This window comes from Pneumocystis jirovecii, assembly GCF_001477535.1.
Source record: "Pneumocystis jirovecii RU7 chromosome Unknown supercont1.12, whole genome shotgun sequence".
Classification (NCBI taxonomy): domain Eukaryota; kingdom Fungi; phylum Ascomycota; class Pneumocystomycetes; order Pneumocystales; family Pneumocystaceae; genus Pneumocystis; species Pneumocystis jirovecii.
This window is the reverse complement of record NW_017264786.1, coordinates 268,156-286,295: the sequence shown is the minus strand read 5'-3', so window position 1 is coordinate 286,295 and position 18,140 is coordinate 268,156. Positions and strand designations below refer to the sequence as shown.

General features: G+C 31.6%; 8 protein-coding genes across 8 annotated transcripts; 4 read left to right on the top strand and 4 right to left on the bottom strand.

Moving 5' to 3' along the window:
- Positions 1 to 18: 18 nt before the first annotated feature.
- Positions 19 to 2,211, bottom strand: T551_02737 (glycine-tRNA ligase; the record flags this gene model as incomplete). The annotated part of the gene is made up of 8 exons (XM_018375000.1): positions 19 to 205; positions 248 to 386; positions 429 to 522; positions 567 to 676; positions 720 to 1,062; positions 1,106 to 1,270; positions 1,314 to 1,772; positions 1,810 to 2,211. 8 exons carry the CDS (start codon positions 2,209 to 2,211, stop codon positions 19 to 21), a joined length of 1,899 nt encoding a protein of 632 aa, XP_018228880.1.
- A 334-nt stretch (positions 2,212 to 2,545) lies between these two features.
- Positions 2,546 to 3,564, top strand: T551_02736 (rRNA-binding ribosome biosynthesis protein RPF1; the record flags this gene model as incomplete). Its single annotated transcript, XM_018374999.1, has 3 exons — positions 2,546 to 2,698; positions 2,744 to 3,080; positions 3,134 to 3,564. The coding sequence occupies 3 exons, from the start codon at positions 2,546 to 2,548 to the stop codon at positions 3,562 to 3,564; spliced, it is 921 nt and encodes a 306-aa protein (XP_018228879.1).
- A 590-nt stretch (positions 3,565 to 4,154) lies between these two features.
- T551_02735 (uncharacterized protein) lies at positions 4,155 to 6,091 on the top strand (the record flags this gene model as incomplete). The annotated part of the gene is made up of 6 exons (XM_018374998.1): positions 4,155 to 4,277; positions 4,326 to 4,460; positions 4,506 to 4,882; positions 4,927 to 5,219; positions 5,264 to 5,514; positions 5,558 to 6,091. The coding sequence occupies 6 exons, from the start codon at positions 4,155 to 4,157 to the stop codon at positions 6,089 to 6,091; spliced, it is 1,713 nt and encodes a 570-aa protein (XP_018228878.1).
- Positions 6,092 to 6,167: 76 nt separating this feature from the next.
- On the bottom strand, positions 6,168 to 7,297 carry T551_02734 (CCR4-NOT core DEDD family RNase subunit POP2; the record flags this gene model as incomplete). The annotated part of the gene is made up of 5 exons (XM_018374997.1): positions 6,168 to 6,291; positions 6,341 to 6,527; positions 6,574 to 6,680; positions 6,724 to 6,885; positions 6,927 to 7,297. 5 exons carry the CDS (start codon positions 7,295 to 7,297, stop codon positions 6,168 to 6,170), a joined length of 951 nt encoding a protein of 316 aa, XP_018228877.1.
- Positions 7,298 to 7,609: 312 nt separating this feature from the next.
- T551_02733 (uncharacterized protein) lies at positions 7,610 to 10,767 on the bottom strand (the record flags this gene model as incomplete). Its single annotated transcript, XM_018374996.1, has 13 exons — positions 7,610 to 7,731; positions 7,782 to 7,887; positions 7,935 to 8,177; positions 8,215 to 8,513; positions 8,553 to 8,649; positions 8,692 to 8,871; positions 8,918 to 9,053; positions 9,099 to 9,300; positions 9,347 to 9,674; positions 9,716 to 9,821; positions 9,864 to 10,134; positions 10,181 to 10,321; positions 10,371 to 10,767. 13 exons carry the CDS (start codon positions 10,765 to 10,767, stop codon positions 7,610 to 7,612), a joined length of 2,628 nt encoding a protein of 875 aa, XP_018228876.1.
- A 491-nt stretch (positions 10,768 to 11,258) lies between these two features.
- On the bottom strand, positions 11,259 to 13,170 carry T551_02732 (uncharacterized protein; the record flags this gene model as incomplete). Its single annotated transcript, XM_018374995.1, has 5 exons — positions 11,259 to 11,470; positions 11,514 to 11,783; positions 11,825 to 12,094; positions 12,134 to 12,406; positions 12,456 to 13,170. 5 exons carry the CDS (start codon positions 13,168 to 13,170, stop codon positions 11,259 to 11,261), a joined length of 1,740 nt encoding a protein of 579 aa, XP_018228875.1.
- Positions 13,171 to 13,902: 732 nt separating this feature from the next.
- Positions 13,903 to 14,689, top strand: T551_02731 (60S ribosomal protein L23; the record flags this gene model as incomplete). Its single annotated transcript, XM_018374994.1, has 5 exons — positions 13,903 to 13,966; positions 14,133 to 14,173; positions 14,263 to 14,337; positions 14,378 to 14,607; positions 14,647 to 14,689. The coding sequence occupies 5 exons, from the start codon at positions 13,903 to 13,905 to the stop codon at positions 14,687 to 14,689; spliced, it is 453 nt and encodes a 150-aa protein (XP_018228874.1).
- A 990-nt stretch (positions 14,690 to 15,679) lies between these two features.
- T551_02730 (squalene monooxygenase) lies at positions 15,680 to 18,105 on the top strand (the record flags this gene model as incomplete). Its single annotated transcript, XM_018374993.1, has 7 exons — positions 15,680 to 15,716; positions 15,769 to 15,831; positions 15,870 to 15,956; positions 16,562 to 16,836; positions 17,119 to 17,749; positions 17,798 to 17,888; positions 17,937 to 18,105. 7 exons carry the CDS (start codon positions 15,680 to 15,682, stop codon positions 18,103 to 18,105), a joined length of 1,353 nt encoding a protein of 450 aa, XP_018228873.1.
- Between the last annotated feature and the right edge of the window lie 35 nt (positions 18,106 to 18,140).

Here is an 18,140-nt window from a genome sequence, read left to right as displayed (position 1 = left end):
ATGGATTAATTAATTCCATTATGAATTATTTTCTATAAAGTCCTTTGTTTCGAGAACATTAATTTCCTGTTTATTGAATACAGGAAATAATTTTAATATATCTTCCCATGAAATAATCCCTTCTAAAAGCTTTTTAATAACTTCTAATATTTCTTCTTCTGATGCTCTTATTTGTTTCGTAGTATCCCGTTCTCTAAGAGTTATACTGCGAAATATTAACGGGGCCGAATTCACACTAAAAGCATACCTTCCATCATTTACTGTTTGGAAATCAACTGTTATTCCAAACGGTATACCCAATTCATCATTTCTCGAATACCGTCTACCAATTGCAGCAGAAGAATCATCCACTTTATAAGATATACCAAGTCGAGACAATTTAGATGCTAATTATAATCAATATATTCATCATACTCAGCTATTATTACATAATCTATCAATAATTGGATCAAACATCGAATTATTGCTTAGTGGAACTAATAAACACTTTACAGGTGCAACTATAGGAAGGAAAGAAAGAACCTTTTTGCATTAAAAACTTTATCAAATATTTGAAAAAAACTTACACCACGATCAATATCATCGGATCTTATCCAATAGGAATGCTCAATAAGAGAATATAAAATTCTGCCTATACCAAAAGAAGGTTCAATTACATTAGGAACATATTCACGAACTTTCAAAATTAGTAAAAGGTAATTAATATTCAAAAAACGTACCATTAATCGTTTTTTTAACTTCTTCAATTGTAAATAAAGATGAAGGAACATCAAACTGCCTTCCATCTGCTACTTGAACAGTAATTTTAGATTCAGAGACAGCTTGATCACGATACTTCATTTTGTCTTCATCATTCCAATTACATATTGCTTCCTCAACAAACTTTAAATCTTTTTTAAACAAAGGACCAATTTTCTTTTTGTCTAGATTCACAACCCATTCTTTAATTTCCATAGGCTTAGGAAGCAGCTCTCTAACAACAAGTTTCTCTTTTATTTTCTTAGAGTGAACTATTAAATCATAAGCAGCGCGGTCAGCACATCCAACGCATTCAATCCATCCCTATAATAATTAAAAGTTATTAAAAAAATAAAAAAAAAATCACATAGGAAGTTAATAATTCAGCATCCCAACAATCAGATGCATAATGTGCCATTTCATTCTGCATATGCTGTCGAAACCTAAGTTTATTCTTATCCACACCAATTTTAATCAAAAACATTTGTATTCGTGCCAAAAAATAGGCTAAAGTTGTATTTTCTATAATACCCTAATAACAGTCATTATACCCAAATGCATCTAATGCAGAATACTTCAAAGACAGACTCTCCAACGGTTATTTCTATCGCTTCATTACCAGACGCCTGCATCTCCCTCGTTAAAAACTTAATTTTAACATCTTGCACCTCATGAAATCGCTTGTGATCTTTATTTGAAGGATCAAAATAATGTTCAATCTCTGCCATAGTAAACTCCCTTACTCGTAACAACCCACTTCTTGGGCTGATTTCGTTCCTAAAACTTTTACCAACTGTAACTGAAGCAAAAGGCATTTTGCCATTATTGAATTCCAAAAGCTTATTAAAGTTTAAAAACTGTCCCTGAGCTGTCTCCGGACGCAAATAACCTGCAATATTCCCAGCAGCACCAATTTGTGTAGCAAACATTAAATTAAAGGCAACAGGTGCTTCTACAGAGACATTTGTCGCTGGATTTCGAATATCATACGCTTCTATTAATTCTGAAAGACCCTTTCCATCATAACTGTCAATCTATAGCAGTCAGAAAACAATTTCCATCTAAAAATACCGAATTAACTTGAGAAATAATTTTTTCATATTGTTTTATCGTTGTTTCATCCAAAATAACAGAAGTTTCACCAGAATTCCAACCAGAAGGACATTGGACTGTCTCTGCACACGCAGAACGTGCCTTTTCGTTCTTCTCAAGCCTATCTTTTAAAACTTCTTTGATTAAGTGATCTGCACGAAAAATTTCACCAGTAGATGGGTCTTTGCACATCCAATCTGCAAATTTCGCCACATGCCCACTTGTCTCAAGCACCTCATGCGGTGTAATAACACTTGTGCCGATTTCATACATATTTTCTTCAAATACAAAATGTTTTCTCCAAACGTCCAAAATATTCTGCTCCAACGCCATACCTGGAGGGCCATAGTCGTACAAACCTGAAACTCCTGAAGATATCATTATTTTTCATAGAATGGATGTTAAATATTTGCATTCCTCCATACAATTCAAAAGATGGCGCGTAAAAAAACCTTTTTTTTAACAGTTCCTCTAATCTTGAGCGAAAAAACTCGGGTTTTTCAGACTTAATAGACATCTTTCTCAATATACCATAAGTAATAGAAAAAAAACACGTATATTTGTATTTTCTAACTGCTTTTATAGAGTATATATACCTAAATCTCAAAAGCATGCATTTTTCTGATGTTCCGGCTCTACGCGACGCGTCACGTAAGAGACAATATATCATTTACATATAATACAGATATAATATAGATATATATACATAAAAATAATGCCTAAACAAAGAAACAAACATGTAAATACAAAGAAAAAAACATTTTCTACATTAGATAAACGTCATCAACGAGTACGTCCAAGAAAACAGATGCTTATTTTTGAGAAAAAAAAGAGAATAAAAGAAATAAAAAAGCGTGAAAAAGACAAAGTAATATCATCAAAAACAAGAAAAATACATTGTCTAACGTTTTAGGTGGATTCTAATGCAAAACAACCACATACTATTGAGTCCAAGAGGGAGGCAAACAAAAATGTTTTTCAAGAAGAAAATGAAGAAATTGAGAGAAAATTGGACGAAGAAACCTTTGAATCTATCAATGATCCAAAATATATACCTAAAACTCTAATTACAACAAGCAAACGACCGTCAAAACAGACATATTCGTTTGCACGGGAACTAATTGACCTTTTTCCACATTCAACGTTTATTAAACGGGGGGTTCAGTTTGAAATAGACAAGATTGCAATGTACTGTGCCAAAAGAGGCTATTCAAATCTTATTTTTGTAAATGAAAATAGAAAAATGCCAGGTATTTTCTATATTTTGGTCTATATATATACCAGATCAACCAATCATATATAGACAGCCTTACAGTTATCCATTTGCCATCAGGACCATCGTTCTATTTCACTTTATCATCGATAACACCTATTCGCTGTATATATCAACATGGTCGTGCAACCTCACATATACCCGAGCTCATTATCAGCAATTTTACAACAAAACTTGGCTTAGTAGTAGGTCGTATGTTTCGATCGCTTTTCCCAGCACAACCGGACTTTGAAGGGCGCCAAGTAGTGACAATTCATAACCAGCGTGATTTTATATTTGTAAGAAGACACAGGTATATTTTTAAAAATGAAATGAAAGTTGGTCTACAAGAACTTGGTCCTCAGTTTACACTTAGGTTGAGGCTTATGCAACGTGGCATTTATGACAAAGATGGGAATGACATTATATTCAAAAATAAGCCGGGTGAAGAAAGTAACCGCAGAAGGTTTTGGCTGTCTTAATTACTATATAACAAAAAACACAAGCACTTTCATTATACAAAGTACTTCCAGACAAATGCAAAATACACCTTTTAGTTTATGCTTTTTTTACAAAAAAGTACCATTCTATTTATCCAAACTTTATTAATGTTTTTTTTCTAAAAGGCCTTTTTCTAAAAAAAACTTCTCAAATAAACAATAAGCAATGAAAGATCCAACACCAAGACCTAATCCAGGAAATACTTTACTTATTTTTATACTTTTGAAAGGATATTGGGATCTCCAGGCTTCCCTTTGTTTTATCAGCAATTTTCTCTAAAAAAAACAAAAAAATAGAAAAAGACCTTCTTTCCCACGGATCTTTCATACTGTTTGTATATTTTGAAAACAAAGGTATTTTAATCAAATTCAAGCAATTTTACGGGGTTTTTTAATTTTCTTTTCTACACACTCGATCCACTCAACCTAATCAATAACATTAGTAAATTCAGTTTATTTTAAGCACATAAAAAATACTTTAAAACAATTTAAAGAGGTAAACGGCTCAAAATAGTATATAAAATGTACTTATATATAAAAGAACAGTATTTGTGTTTTTTTCGCCTTTCAAAATGAGTTATAGTACAATACAAGAAAATCATGATTTTAGAAATCTTTTACCCTTATCATTTGGGAAAAGGGAGTGTTCTGGGGATTTAAAAGAAGCATTTAAAAAAACTAAACGGAAAGATGCAGTAAAATATACTTTTTTTCTAAGAAAAAGAATTTTTATTAAAAGTTAGTGTATCCAAGAAACAAATAACAAAGAACACCCTAAAACAAAAAAGTCAGAGAACTTAAGTGATTCAGAAACAGATTACAGTGAAGATGACGATATACCCGTTTCACATGAGATTGTTCTTAAAGATCATACTAAAGTTTATTTCAAAAAATCTATTTTGCAACTTTAACAATTGAACTAGGCTATTTCAGCTTTATCACTAGATCCAAGTGGAGCACGAATTGTTTCAGGGTCTTATGATTCAAATATTAAAATGTGGGATTTTTCAGGCATGTCTACTAGATGTAATCCATTTCGAACATTAGAAATTGTTGAATCTCAACATGTTCACCATCTAGAGTGGAATACTGTAGGCGACACACTTCTTTATGTTTCAGCAAATAGTCAAGCAAAAATACTTGATAGAGAAGGAGAAGAAATCTCAGAATGTGTTAAGGGTGATCCATATCTTCGGGATCTAAAAAATACATCAGGTCATATTTCAGAGCTAACAGGAGGATCTTGGAATCCGGTCTCTCGAGAACGCTTTATGACGTCATCAATAGACTCTACTGTAAGGTGATTTTTCTATTTTGCATATGTTTTGTTATTCATCATAATAGATTGTGGAATGTAAATCAAACAAGAAAAAATGAACATATTATTGTTCACAAGTCGAAAGTGTCTGGAAAAAAAATAAAAGTCTGTTCATCCGCATACTCTCATGATGCTAGTTTTATTGCTACTGCGGATAGTGATGGCGCTTTATCTTTATGGGCAGGAAAAGGTCCTTTTCATAGACCAATGGGAGGAACAGTTCTTCATGCACATGAAAAAGAAACTCATACATCATGTATTAACTTCTTACCCACTGGAAATTTAATGGTTACACGTGGTGGAGATCATACTGTCAAACGTATGTTATTTCCTTTCATTATAATTAAATAAAATTAACACCAGCAGTATGGGATGTGCGAAAATTTAAAGAACCTCTCGTTATTAAAGACCAGATCCAAAGTCATTATCCAGAAACGAATATCGTATTTTCACCAGATGGACAATATATACTTACTGGAACATCTATTATTACAGATACAGGAAATACAGGAAAATTAGTTGTACTAAAGACACATAATCTGGAAATAGTAAAAGAACTATCTATTGAAAATTCTGCTGTAATTAGAGTTCTCTGGCATACAAAAATCAATCAAGTAAATCACTTCAAATAGTCAGAACGACAACTAATTTTTAAAGATTCTTGCAGGAACAGCAGATGCAGCTATACACGTTTTATATTCCCCGAAATCATCAATCAAAGGTGCTAAACAAGTTTTAACAAAAGCACCTAAAGTTCGGCATATTGATGATGATTCATCATTAACCATCGACATTTACGCAGGCGCAGTTTCAGGAAGTATTATTCTTCCAAACGGAAAATTAGACGAGACAGCAGATACAGAACTTACAAATGCCCGAAGAGAAAGGATAATGATTAGAAAAGATCCTATTCGAAGCAGAATACCTTCTGCTCCTGCTAGAAATGCACCTGGAGGACGCAGCAACAATCCAGACGAAAATCATGTTAGAAATTCCATTTCTTTAATCAGCATGCGTGATGAAGACCCTCGGGAGGCATTATTGAAATATGCAGAATTAGCAGAAAAGGATCCAATGTTTACTGGTATTTATAAAGAAAACCAGCCCACGCCTATCTTTGCCGATCATACGGAAGATACAACGGAGCCAGTCAAACATACAAAAAAAAATACATTAAAACCCCTGTCCTAAACTATATATACATATTTATTAAATAACATATTAATTTATGCATATCTCTCTTTTCCCATAACTCTTTTCCCATAACCTAAAAAACTTTATTATTAATATGAGAACCTGATATGAAATTATTTGTAGTAGGACTAGAACTCGTTTCTACATCATCTGGAGCTTTTTCTTGATTAGAATTTTCCAGTCCATAAAGATATCCTCTAATAGAGAATTAAAAAAGTTAAAAAACCAAACAATTTCAAAACATACACATATTTCGTATCATCTAAAGTATCTTTAAAAAAATTTTTTCTTAGTTCAGAAAAGACCCGTGAAACAAGAAAAGATTTTGGACCTGCTTGATGACCAAGACCTGTACGAGAAACTTGCAAATCATCCGCAACATCGTGTAAACCTCCTTCTAGATTATTTGTAAATTTTATAATATATTTAATATCTACCAAGTAAGCAAAGCATTAAAATACAGTTATAACCCTATTTACCATATAATCTAGGGAAAAAAATACGGATGAGCTCATAAAACTCATCTTCTTCAACCGGAAGACAATCACAGATCATTATTTTAAGCAAATAACCAAAATCATAGCTACTATAAAAAAATCAAAAACTACACAATAACAAGTGTAATATACCTATGAAAAGAAGTCCATTTTACCCCATCCAATAAAACAAACCCCGAAGAAATAAGCAACTCACCAAAATAACTTGTGTCTATTCCATATTCTTCATGCCGCTTTAAATCTACACCATTTTTTTGCAGAAGCTCAATAAAGTCCTGAGAATACATATCATCACTAATATACATTAAAAAACCCTCTCCATGCAGCCATTATACTTGAGACTAAATTTAAAATTAAACTGCCATGTACACGCATCTGGAGGAAAATTTCCAGAAGCATCAGCAAAAGTAATGCCAAGCTGAACAATCTTAAGCAAGTCTACATTGCACCGGAGCGTCTGATAATAATAATCTGAGCCTGTTTCAAAAGATCCAATAGGTCTTGCAACCACTCCAGGAAATTCAATACTCTCAAAAATAAAAAAAAGCCATTTTTCCAGAAAAACACATACCATTGCTAAACAATTATAACATTCAACAAGTTCTCTTAAATACGCCATTTCTGAATCTAAATTCATTGCCCAAACCTCACGTACTGGCAACATAGATGGTGAAATTAAATTATGAGAAATAACGTGTGGACCCATTTAAACCAATAAACTCAAAATATATTCTATGTTCTGGAAATATAAAAAATATAGAATATAATCTCAATTTCATATGAATTCATAATATTTCTTTGTCATTTTAAGATATCTTTTTGCTGAAGGTTAATTTAAAAATTTCGATATCATAAATCGATGAAACAAAAGAAACAAAGTAAAATAAATAAGAAAAAAGAAATACTGTAAGAATTAGTGTATAAAAAAATGTATACTTTTGAAATAAGAAGTTGCTTTATGTGCAAAAAGTATTTTTGAAAAAAATAAAATCCAATCAATATAGTTGTAAAAAAAGATTTAAATAGAAAAATTAGAATATGGATCATTTATAAACCATTCAAAAAAAATAGCCTGTTTTTGTAAATGATGTTCGGTTTTAGGTAAAGGAGATCGCATAAGAATTGAAGAAAAAAGATTGACTTTTTCAATAAATATTAGTAAAAACAAGTAAAAAACAAGTAAATCCCACCTATTCTATCAAAAGTATCTATAGGTGAATCGTAAAAAAGCTCACGTATAAAATCTGTAAGATATATAAATAAATTTGCATTAAAGCTCGGTAAAGCATCAAGTATCTATAACAACGATCAGCAATTATTGCAATGATTCAAATTCTATTGACAATTATTGAATCTTCTTTAGAAATAGATGCATCTAAACATCGATAGTAAAAAGAAGATGGAATCACAGAGTCTGGAAGAGAGTCCAAAAACATTAGCAATGTTTCAGCCATAGAAAAAAGACCAATATTATCATTTGATTCATTGTTCTCAAGAATGGTTAAGTCAAATTCATTTCCTGTATCAAGCGCTTCCCTAATATGAATCATAATTGAAGCAGAACCAGGAACAAAAAACAAATTGTCCTTAAAAATTAGAGATTTTTTTTTATAAAATACTTACAATGTTTTTTCCTTCACTTATAAGATATTCTGTCATTCTCATTATTTCTTTTGGAATACTCCAAAGATAGTCCACCGATTCATTCGTATCAGATAAAATTTTAGAATCTGATCTTGAAAGTTGTTCCAAACTCATTCCAAAACGTGTTGGAAGAAATATGCCTTCAATTGATATAAAAAAATCTCCCCCATTTTTCAAATGAAGAATCAAAATATCATCCAAAGAATCTTCTCCAGAATTAAGTTTTGAAACAGTTGTATTGTCTACATATACAGCTAAATTAATATACTGATAGTCACCTAAAATATTATAAAAAATAAATAAATAAGAACATTTACCAGGATCAATTGAACCAGAAAATGGACATGGCCATATCCATGGCTTACAAATATACATATCTTTTTTCCTTGGAATAAACTCAAAATCTACAGTTACCTTATAAATTAATAAAAAATAAAACAATAAGAAAGCTACTACTTGACCAATATTATCAATCCTAAAAACCTTTGTTTTAGGCTGAAGATAAGAAACATTTTCAAAATCAAAATGATTAACCGATACATTAATCATTGGTATCATTTTATTCTCAGAACTTTTATACTCTTTTATTAGCGAATCTCTCAATTTTAAGTAATCATTCACAAGCAATATTTCAATCTAAATAAGAATTACTCTTTAAAAAAAACAAAAAAGACTATAATACCTTAGCATCTAACTCTAAACTAATAGGTTTATGATCACTCATAACATTATTCATATAAGACCTGTAATTCTTAACTGCAATCCCTTTGCTTTTCCATAATATACGATCTGTCCAAGATGGAACACGCTTTTTTTCACTATATTAATAATTAAAAAAAAGTTTATTCCAAAAATCCAAAAACCTTGAATCAAATTCACTAGTTCCTGCTTTATATTTAAAAGTCGGAGGAAAGTTAATTTCTGCTTCAATAAAATTTTCAAAACAGCGATTCAAACGCTTTTGAACATTAAGTTGATCAAATTCAAGTAACAGATCAAACTCTTTCTTTTTAGAAAGCTCCTTTACGTCAAAAATAGACATCTCAATACGATAATTCAAATCGCCTTAGATTATATTAAGATATTACATTAAATATATTGACAAGAATACCACACCAAATAAGATGATCACAGTCAAAAAGAGATTTCGATGTTTTATTCTTAAGAGACTGATCTTCATAAAAATATAACCTCCGACAAATTTCATGAAAATTCTGATTTCTACGTCCAACTTGAGATATCATTGCAGCCAAATGAGAATTAACAAAACAAAAGACAGTATCCCAAATCATCAGACGAACAGCTACTGCACCTTTATTTCCAATTATTCCCATTACTCCACAACCAATAAAAGATGCAGTTATTGAAGTCAATGACGGAGAAATAGCTTTATGAGCGTATATCAAAAGTAAAATCCCTACAAGTTGTTTGGAAACAACCTCAAAAATATTAGTTATAGTTTTCATAAAAACAAAAATACCTTTTCATAATGATCACCTAACACAGATAAAATAGTATAATTCCAAATCTGTTCTTTAATACCATTGCGTAAATACGCTTCAGTTCTAAGATCAGCTTCTTGAAGACTAAGAAGTAAAAAAATAAGTAAGATAAAAATAGAAAATTACCCTATCACATATAAATCTACACGATTATCATCACTTTTATATAACAACCACTCAGAAATATCTTCTGTAGGCTCTTTTCCATTGACATTCCAACTACAAACTTTTACTCTTAAATTTCGAGACTCAATAAAAAGAGATTTATGCATGCCAAGTTTTTGTTTCATCCAATCATCCATACCAGTATTTAAGCGACCTATATACTCATTTGTCTTATGAATATACGAATGAATTTTTTCTGAAAAATAAGGTATATCAGATTCAGTCAATGAAGCTTCAAAAAAAAGTCAGACATTTTTGATAATAAAATTATAAGTCACAATCATCAAAGATATACTTACTGTTCAATGACTCAAAAAAATTATCACCATACTGAGACAAAATCTCATCATATGATAAACAAGTTTTATAAAATGAAAGCCAAGCATAATTCTGATTTACAAAATATGACTTTTTCATATCTATTGAAGATTCAACATGGCCCGTTAAAATCCTATTTCAAAGTCATACCCAACATTTCTTTATGTTGACGAATATTTCTCATAAATTCATGCAAAAAAATCAATTTTGAAAATACAAAAGAAACAGTATCATCGTTCAGCCTTACTTTAACTGAAAATCCCTTATTTTTTTCATTTTTTTGCTCAATTTTTACTTCCAAGTCTTTCATAATCTTTATAACTTTTAATATAAATATCGACTTTTTAAAACAAATTAAGAACAACGCCGATTCTTTGTAATTATTAAAGTTATCTCTTCCATGCTTGATCACAGCTACATATAATTGCTTAATTAAACAGTTTTTTTCTTTAATAAACGCATCCACTTCAAAAAATGATGAAAGCTCTTCTGTTGGTCGCAAAAACACTGAAATAATATCTCTAGGAGTCTGTTTTCCTAACCTCATATTGCCAAAAAACAACCAACAAAAGTCTAGAACTATTCAAAAAAATCTTATCACTTCATGGACTGGAAATCGGGAAAATAACTATCTTATAAACTTTATCACTAAAAATAATAATTTTTATAATACATAAGCAAACACTATAAACTAAAACAAGAAAAAAACATAACTAAATAATTATCTTCTAAAACTAATTAGAATAATAAATATTGTAATTATAATGTATCAAAATTCCCATTTTGAATTTAAATACTGTATATTAGTATAGCTAGAAACTACTCCACCTTTAAGATCCAGATAAGAATCAACACTACTTAATTCACATTTTAAGACATTATTCCCCTGTAATTATTCCCAAATCCAAAAACAGAATCAATTTTACACAAACGAAAGCATTGTCATTTAATTATGTGCTAAAAGATTTATTTAAAAATATTATGCCAGAAATTGCTTGATAACCAGTCAACTGAATATCTTTTAATATAAATTATATTTTAAAGACTATCACATTCGTAAAATTCATGAGGATTATAACAAAGAGTCTCATAGAAAATTCTTACTATAACAGACCTTCTCTCAGCATCTTCATAAAAGCATCCTTGCAATCCATTAATAAAAATTCTAGAATCACAAAGACAAATAATGTCCAGAGGATTATCACAAATAGACTTTTTTGCCAATGAAAAAATACACTGTTGAACATCCTCTATAAATATCAATTATAAAAAAAAAAGCGAGAAAAAATATACCATTATATCCAAATTTCTTATAAAAACCAGGACAAATCTTTGTTTTAGTTGGCTTCTTATTTTCATCAAAACATTTACCCAACAAATAAGATTTAGCACAATAAAAATTTAAAGAAGACCTTATATCTTCACTATTAACATGAGAGGAAAATTGGAAACATGTATCAAAAGATGAGATAAATGAAAAAGAATCACAAATACATGGTGCATTAACATTATTGCCACATCTTGAATTTATAGCCAAATTTTCTAAACACCTTCGAACACCACCTAAGTTTATTAGTAACTAAACCTTATTTACAGCAAAATACCATCAGGAACAATCCCAACAAACATAGATATACATGATCTTGGACGGCTTAATTCACTTATAGAAAGTTTGGTACATCCAGAAAGATGTAAAGGGTTTCCACATATTGTTTGATGAAAAGAATGAATCTTGTTCACTACTAACATAGAACCAGTAATACACTCAACAATAGATTTCTTAAAAGAAATAGAATCACATAAACATGAAGCATCATAAAACTCTTTACATAAGGAATCATGTACTGCAAGTTCTATGCATTCCTCAAGCTGATCTATACTTATTAAAGAAAATCTAAAATAAAAAAACATACATCCAAGTCCAAAATTTAGATAAGGTTTCGGACAATAAACAATTTCCTGAGTTGATTTATACGTATTAAGACAATTGCTATGAGGCGGGACAGGATTCTTGCAAATAGAATAATAATAATCATACAATGATAAAATATCCTTCTGAGAAAAACCCCTAAGACACTCCTTAATTAAATTAAAATACTGAGCAGAATCACAAATACAAGTTGCATCGAAAGAAGTCTTACACCTTGTCTTTTTTGAACCCCTTTCTAAACATTTCTTAATCCGGTCTCCACATACATAAATAACAGGATTATATATGATTCTATTTTACCTTACCATTAACCCCAGACCCTTCAAAAACACTATAACATGTCTTTGGACGATGCCCCAAAATAAACGAACGGATGTTAATACGATTTGTATACTTATATGTATACACTTTATACCCATCCACATCGTGATACTTGTTTTTTACTTTTTCTACTGAAGCACGATATCCAACATCATGTTTTATAGTATTCGTTAACCATGAAGGCAAGATCTTTATAAAGAACTCAGATAAACGCTTTAGATGAGATAAATTTTCCCTAGATGCCTTGTCTTTTTCAAAGAATCCACCAGCATCTCCCTTATAAAAACCTAGTCTGTGTATTGGTGGACCAATATTCTTATCATCCCATTGACCTGATAAAGGTATCATAGACTCCTTTTTCTTTTTTTCATCACGACGTGCATAGATAGACACTGGAAAATGCGCCGTATTTGCATCATACGGACCCATTATGCTCTGCATACTCAAAAACGAACCCATTTTCCTCGAATTACCATTAATATCCTTGTTTTTACTATGTGAAAAGCCCAAAACCAGTCTATTCATAAATGTAGAATATTTTTTCTCTTTAAAAGAATGTAAAACACTATTCTCCAAAAAGTGTCTATATTTTCGGCGTAAATACACACTATTATGTTTCAACTCTGTCAACTTTTTGTCAAAAGTAAAATGAAAACCCAGAGCTTCTATAGCAAAAATAAAAAAAAACACTTTAATCATATTTCCCTTTAATAATTCCCTTGTCTAATATATGCTCCAATATCTTATCAATATAAAAATAACCTTCAGCTATATAAAATCCGCTTATATCAAAGCAAACCTAAAACTAAATTTTTACGTATATATGCACCATGTACTACATATACGTGCTTTATATAGACACATTATGCTACCGTTTATGCGTCTATATCAATATCATGCTATCGACCTTATACCAGCCCCGCTCCTTTCATATTTTTTATTTATACATTGCATAATTATTAGATACTTTCAATGCCCTTTATCTACACCTTTTAATGTATTCTGCATGTATCAATACCCTGTATATTCATTCATATATTGCATATTTGCTAAAAGTCCTATTGTATGCGTTTTATATGTATATTTATGCATTGATATTGAGTCATTTTTCCAGAAAATTCCATTATTTTTAACATAAAAAGCCATTTCCCTCATTTAAGTGCTTTATATTTCTAAAAATACAAAGAAAACCTCCAAAACTCACTATATCCGCTTGCATTTTTATAAAGCTTATTTATAAAGCTTATTTTATAAAGCTTAGATTTTAAACTTAACCCTATATTTACCAATTGCTACAGGGTTTAACCCTAAACAGTTAACACACTTATAGACTCTTAAATATATCCGAAGAAAATATTGTTAGGGCTAAACCCTATATGATATTAGGAGATAGCGTAGGAAGCAACCACTAGAAAATTTAAAAATCAGAAAATGTCGTCAAAAAGAGCACGCGGATCAGCAGGAAATAAGCTGAGAATAACACTTGGTCTTCCAGGTACGGATTGCTGCCTAATTTGTTTATATTTTCTTTTTTTTGGTTTTTTTTTTCCCTTTTTTTGGGGGTTTTTTTCTTCTTTTTTAATTGATTTTCAATATGATTATATTTTCCACTTTTCCGCCTATAAAAAAAAGCCTTCTGCAGAAAACTAACATGTTTTTAGTTGGTGCAATCATAAATTGTGCAGACAATTCAGGGGCAAAGGCAAGTACAGGAATTTTAGCTGAAAAACCACTTGGTGGTTTTATACTCAGCAGTATTTATTTGCAGGTCTTGACTAACGACTGATTCAGAGTCTTTATATTATCTCTGTTAAGGGGACAGGTGCACGCCTGAATCGTCTCCCGGCATCCAGTGTTGGAGACATGGTAATGATATGCTATATAAGAATAGCTTTAACAGCAATAGGTGCTTGTTACAGTAAAAAAAGGCAAGCCTGAACTGCGTAAGAAAGTAATGCCAGCGGTTATTGTTCGCCAGAGGAAGCCATGGAGAAGGCGTGATGGCACTCATCTTTATTTTGAAGACAATGCCGGTGTTATTGTTAATCCCAAGGGAGAGATGAAGGGGAGTACTATTACAGGCCCAGTTGGCAAAGAATGTGCAGATCTCTGGCCAAGAATCGCAAGTAATAGTATGTTCAGTGCTTCTTTGTCAATATATGTCTAATTTTTTAGGCGGAATGGTGATTTAGTAGGCAGTCTCTCAATCAAGTTGTAAACCGTTCTTTAACACAAATTCATAACATTTTCTTGTATTGTTTCGTCCATTTCTCTATATATTTATTTCTTTTTTTACAGCCTTACTAAGCAAAATATTAATATTCTATACATATATTTATTGAAATATATTATAAATATGTTGTAAACATAAACATATGTATAAAATATTCATAAAATGCAATACATTTTAACGCTAGTCATACACTAAGAATCATATTCTCTGTATTCGTCTTGTTCCGATGGTCCCGACAGTAGCGACAGTAGCCCAGGCCGACTGTAGAACAGATGTCCTTCCATCATGTAGACTTTGCACTACATACATAGAATATGTATATTACATGCATTCTATATACTTATTGTGTATCTTATATACCTATTATGATGTTGCATACATTATATACACACTGTATACATCAACCCTACTATATGCACCACAATGCTATAACACTGTTATATACATATAAGACACATAGTACATATATACTATATAGACAGTACATCTACTTTGCATATAGCATACATGCATACAGTTCCTGTATATAAGATAATCGCACTGACAGATATATATACTACTCATACACTATATATACTGCGTATAACATGTATACATACATAACACAACATACATATAACTCATATAACATACATACAGTATACATACAGTATACATACAGTATGCATACAATACACATACTATGCCCATGCTGTATACATAATATATAATCTACACAGTATACATCCAAGTCAACATGTATAGAGTGCACATGCAGACAGTGAACAGATGATACAGAGGGTGTTCTCTGCATACACATATATCTATATATACAGTTATAGACACTATATATACATTTTACATGGACATATATACATTTATGTCTAATATATTTATTAAATGCCAAACTATGGTTATATACACAGATAAATCTTGATTTACCGTACTCTTATAATCCACAGCGATACTTGCTACCGGACACATAAGGTTGACGAGATGCGTGGTGAGTGGGACTGTATTATTGTAGGAGCAGGTAAACCTATATCAGTGTATAAAAGAATATAAAAGATACCAATAAATGCTAGGAATCCTTGGAGCACCACTTGCTACAATTTTTGGGCGTCAGGAGCGTCAAACACTGCTACTTGGTGGGTTAGCAGAGCAAAAATCCTAGCTTACTAGATAGAACGCGACACATCTGAGCCAGATCGGATTGTTGGAGAATTGTTGCAGCCAGGCGGAGTAGCAGCACTGTATGCACTAGGACTTGAAGGTATGTGATGTTGCAGGGCAAGGCAGAGTGCATACAACACACAGATATGCATATAGCACAAATATAATACGCATACAACTCATATAACACGCATATATCCCGTATAATATAAACAAAACTTGCACAGTGCAGATATAGTACATACAATACAAATATAACGCATATAGTCCACATATAGTGTGGAAATAATAAAGTACACATATAGACAACATAAAACAGATAACAAGCATATAATGCATATAAAGTGCATATAATACGCATATAGTATGAATACAGTGCACAGATTGTGTATAAACATAAAATGCATATATAGCAGACATAGCCTGCGTATACAACACAAACAGATACAATGCAGATACATCGTATACAATGGTCACATAATGGTCATATAATATATATAATACAGATATAATATACAAATAGAATGTACACATAGAATGTACATATATAATGTGCATATGTAGTACATATAAAATGCATATAGTGCAAATATATTGTGAATATACTACACGTATACAGTGCATATGCTCTATTTAAGGGATAAAACAGCACGAAAGCCTTTTCAGCAGGAAAATATCTCTAAAAACGCTTTCTGATCCAAACAGATGCACTAGAAGAAATTGATGCAGTACGAGTCAACGGATATCACCTGGTATGGGCAGAACAGCAAGTGCAGGTGCCGTATGAAGCACACGGAGCGGCACTTGGTGGGCGTTCATTCCATCATGGGCGGTTTGTGCAGCGACTGCGTCAAAAAGCACAAGCACAACGCTGTGTGCAACTACTTGAGGCAACGGCAGTTGAGATAATTGAAAACAAAGCAACAGGACGTGTCCTCGGGGTAACCGCACGGTTAAAAGCAACAGGGCATCTTGAACAAGTAAGTTATGAAAAGCATCTCAATACAAAGCAGCGTCAGAGCTGTGAAAAAGAATAAAAACAAAGAAAACACAAAATAGAACATAAAAACATTTAAATAGTTTTGAAAACATCTAAAAATGCCAACAATATTTATAGACCTGAATTGGCGTTGCAAACGTCATTCTAATGTCTGTAAAGAGATAACTGCATTTGTTGTATCTAAATAATGCTTACAACACTGAACAAATTTTGAATGAATGCTGAATCAATGCAATGGTAAACAATACTTACACACAACTAGCACTTTGCACCGCTAACTGTTATTGCTGATGGGTGCTTTTCAGCATTTCGGAAACAATTTATCACAAAACCGGTCATCGTAAAATCGAATTTTGTTGGACTACTACTTAAGAATGTAGTTCTACCAATGCCACTTCATGGTCATGTTATTCTTAGCAAACACTCACCCATCCTCATTTACCAGTTATCCACACATTATGCACGAATTCTAATTGATGTTCCTGGGAAGCTTCCATCTAACAATACAGGTGAACTTAAAAAATACATGGAAGATATAGTGATGCCGATTTTGCCGAAAAACATCCAATTTTCATTTGCAGAAGCTCTTGAAAACCAAAGAATCCGCTCAATGCCCAACTGTTTTCTACCATCATCACTCAATAAAAAGCCAGGACTTATTGTTCTTGGTGATGCAATGAATATGCGGCATCCATTAACTGGCGGCGGGATGACAGTTGCATTAAACGATGTACTTTTGCTTTCGAATCTCTTATCTCCAGCAATTATCCCGTCCTTTCAAGATACTGATCTTGTTTTGCAACAAATGTATCTTTTTCATTGGAAACGCAAAAAGCTCAGTTCTGTGATCAATATTCTTGCACAGTCATTGTACTTTCTTTTCTCGCCAACAGGTATCATCAAATCTTGATTATATCTGATGTAACTAATGCCTTTGCTAGACCCTTATTTAAGTATTCTGCAAAAAGGCTGTTTTGAATATTTTAAACTTGGAGGCACTGCTGTTGATGGTCCAATTGGTTTATTATCAGGGTGAAAACCATCCCAAATACAAAAGTTATATATTTTGACTCTATAAAGCATCTATCAACGGCCATTACTACTTTTTTATCATTTTTTTGCAGTTGTTTTCTATTCTATTTATCTCGCTTTATCTTCATCCTTCCTCAATATTTTTACCGTACCAATTGTTTTCTTACGAGCATGTGGAGTTATATTTCCTTATATTTGGAGCGAATTAACTAACTGATTGTTATCAATCATGTATTTAATATTTATCTATTT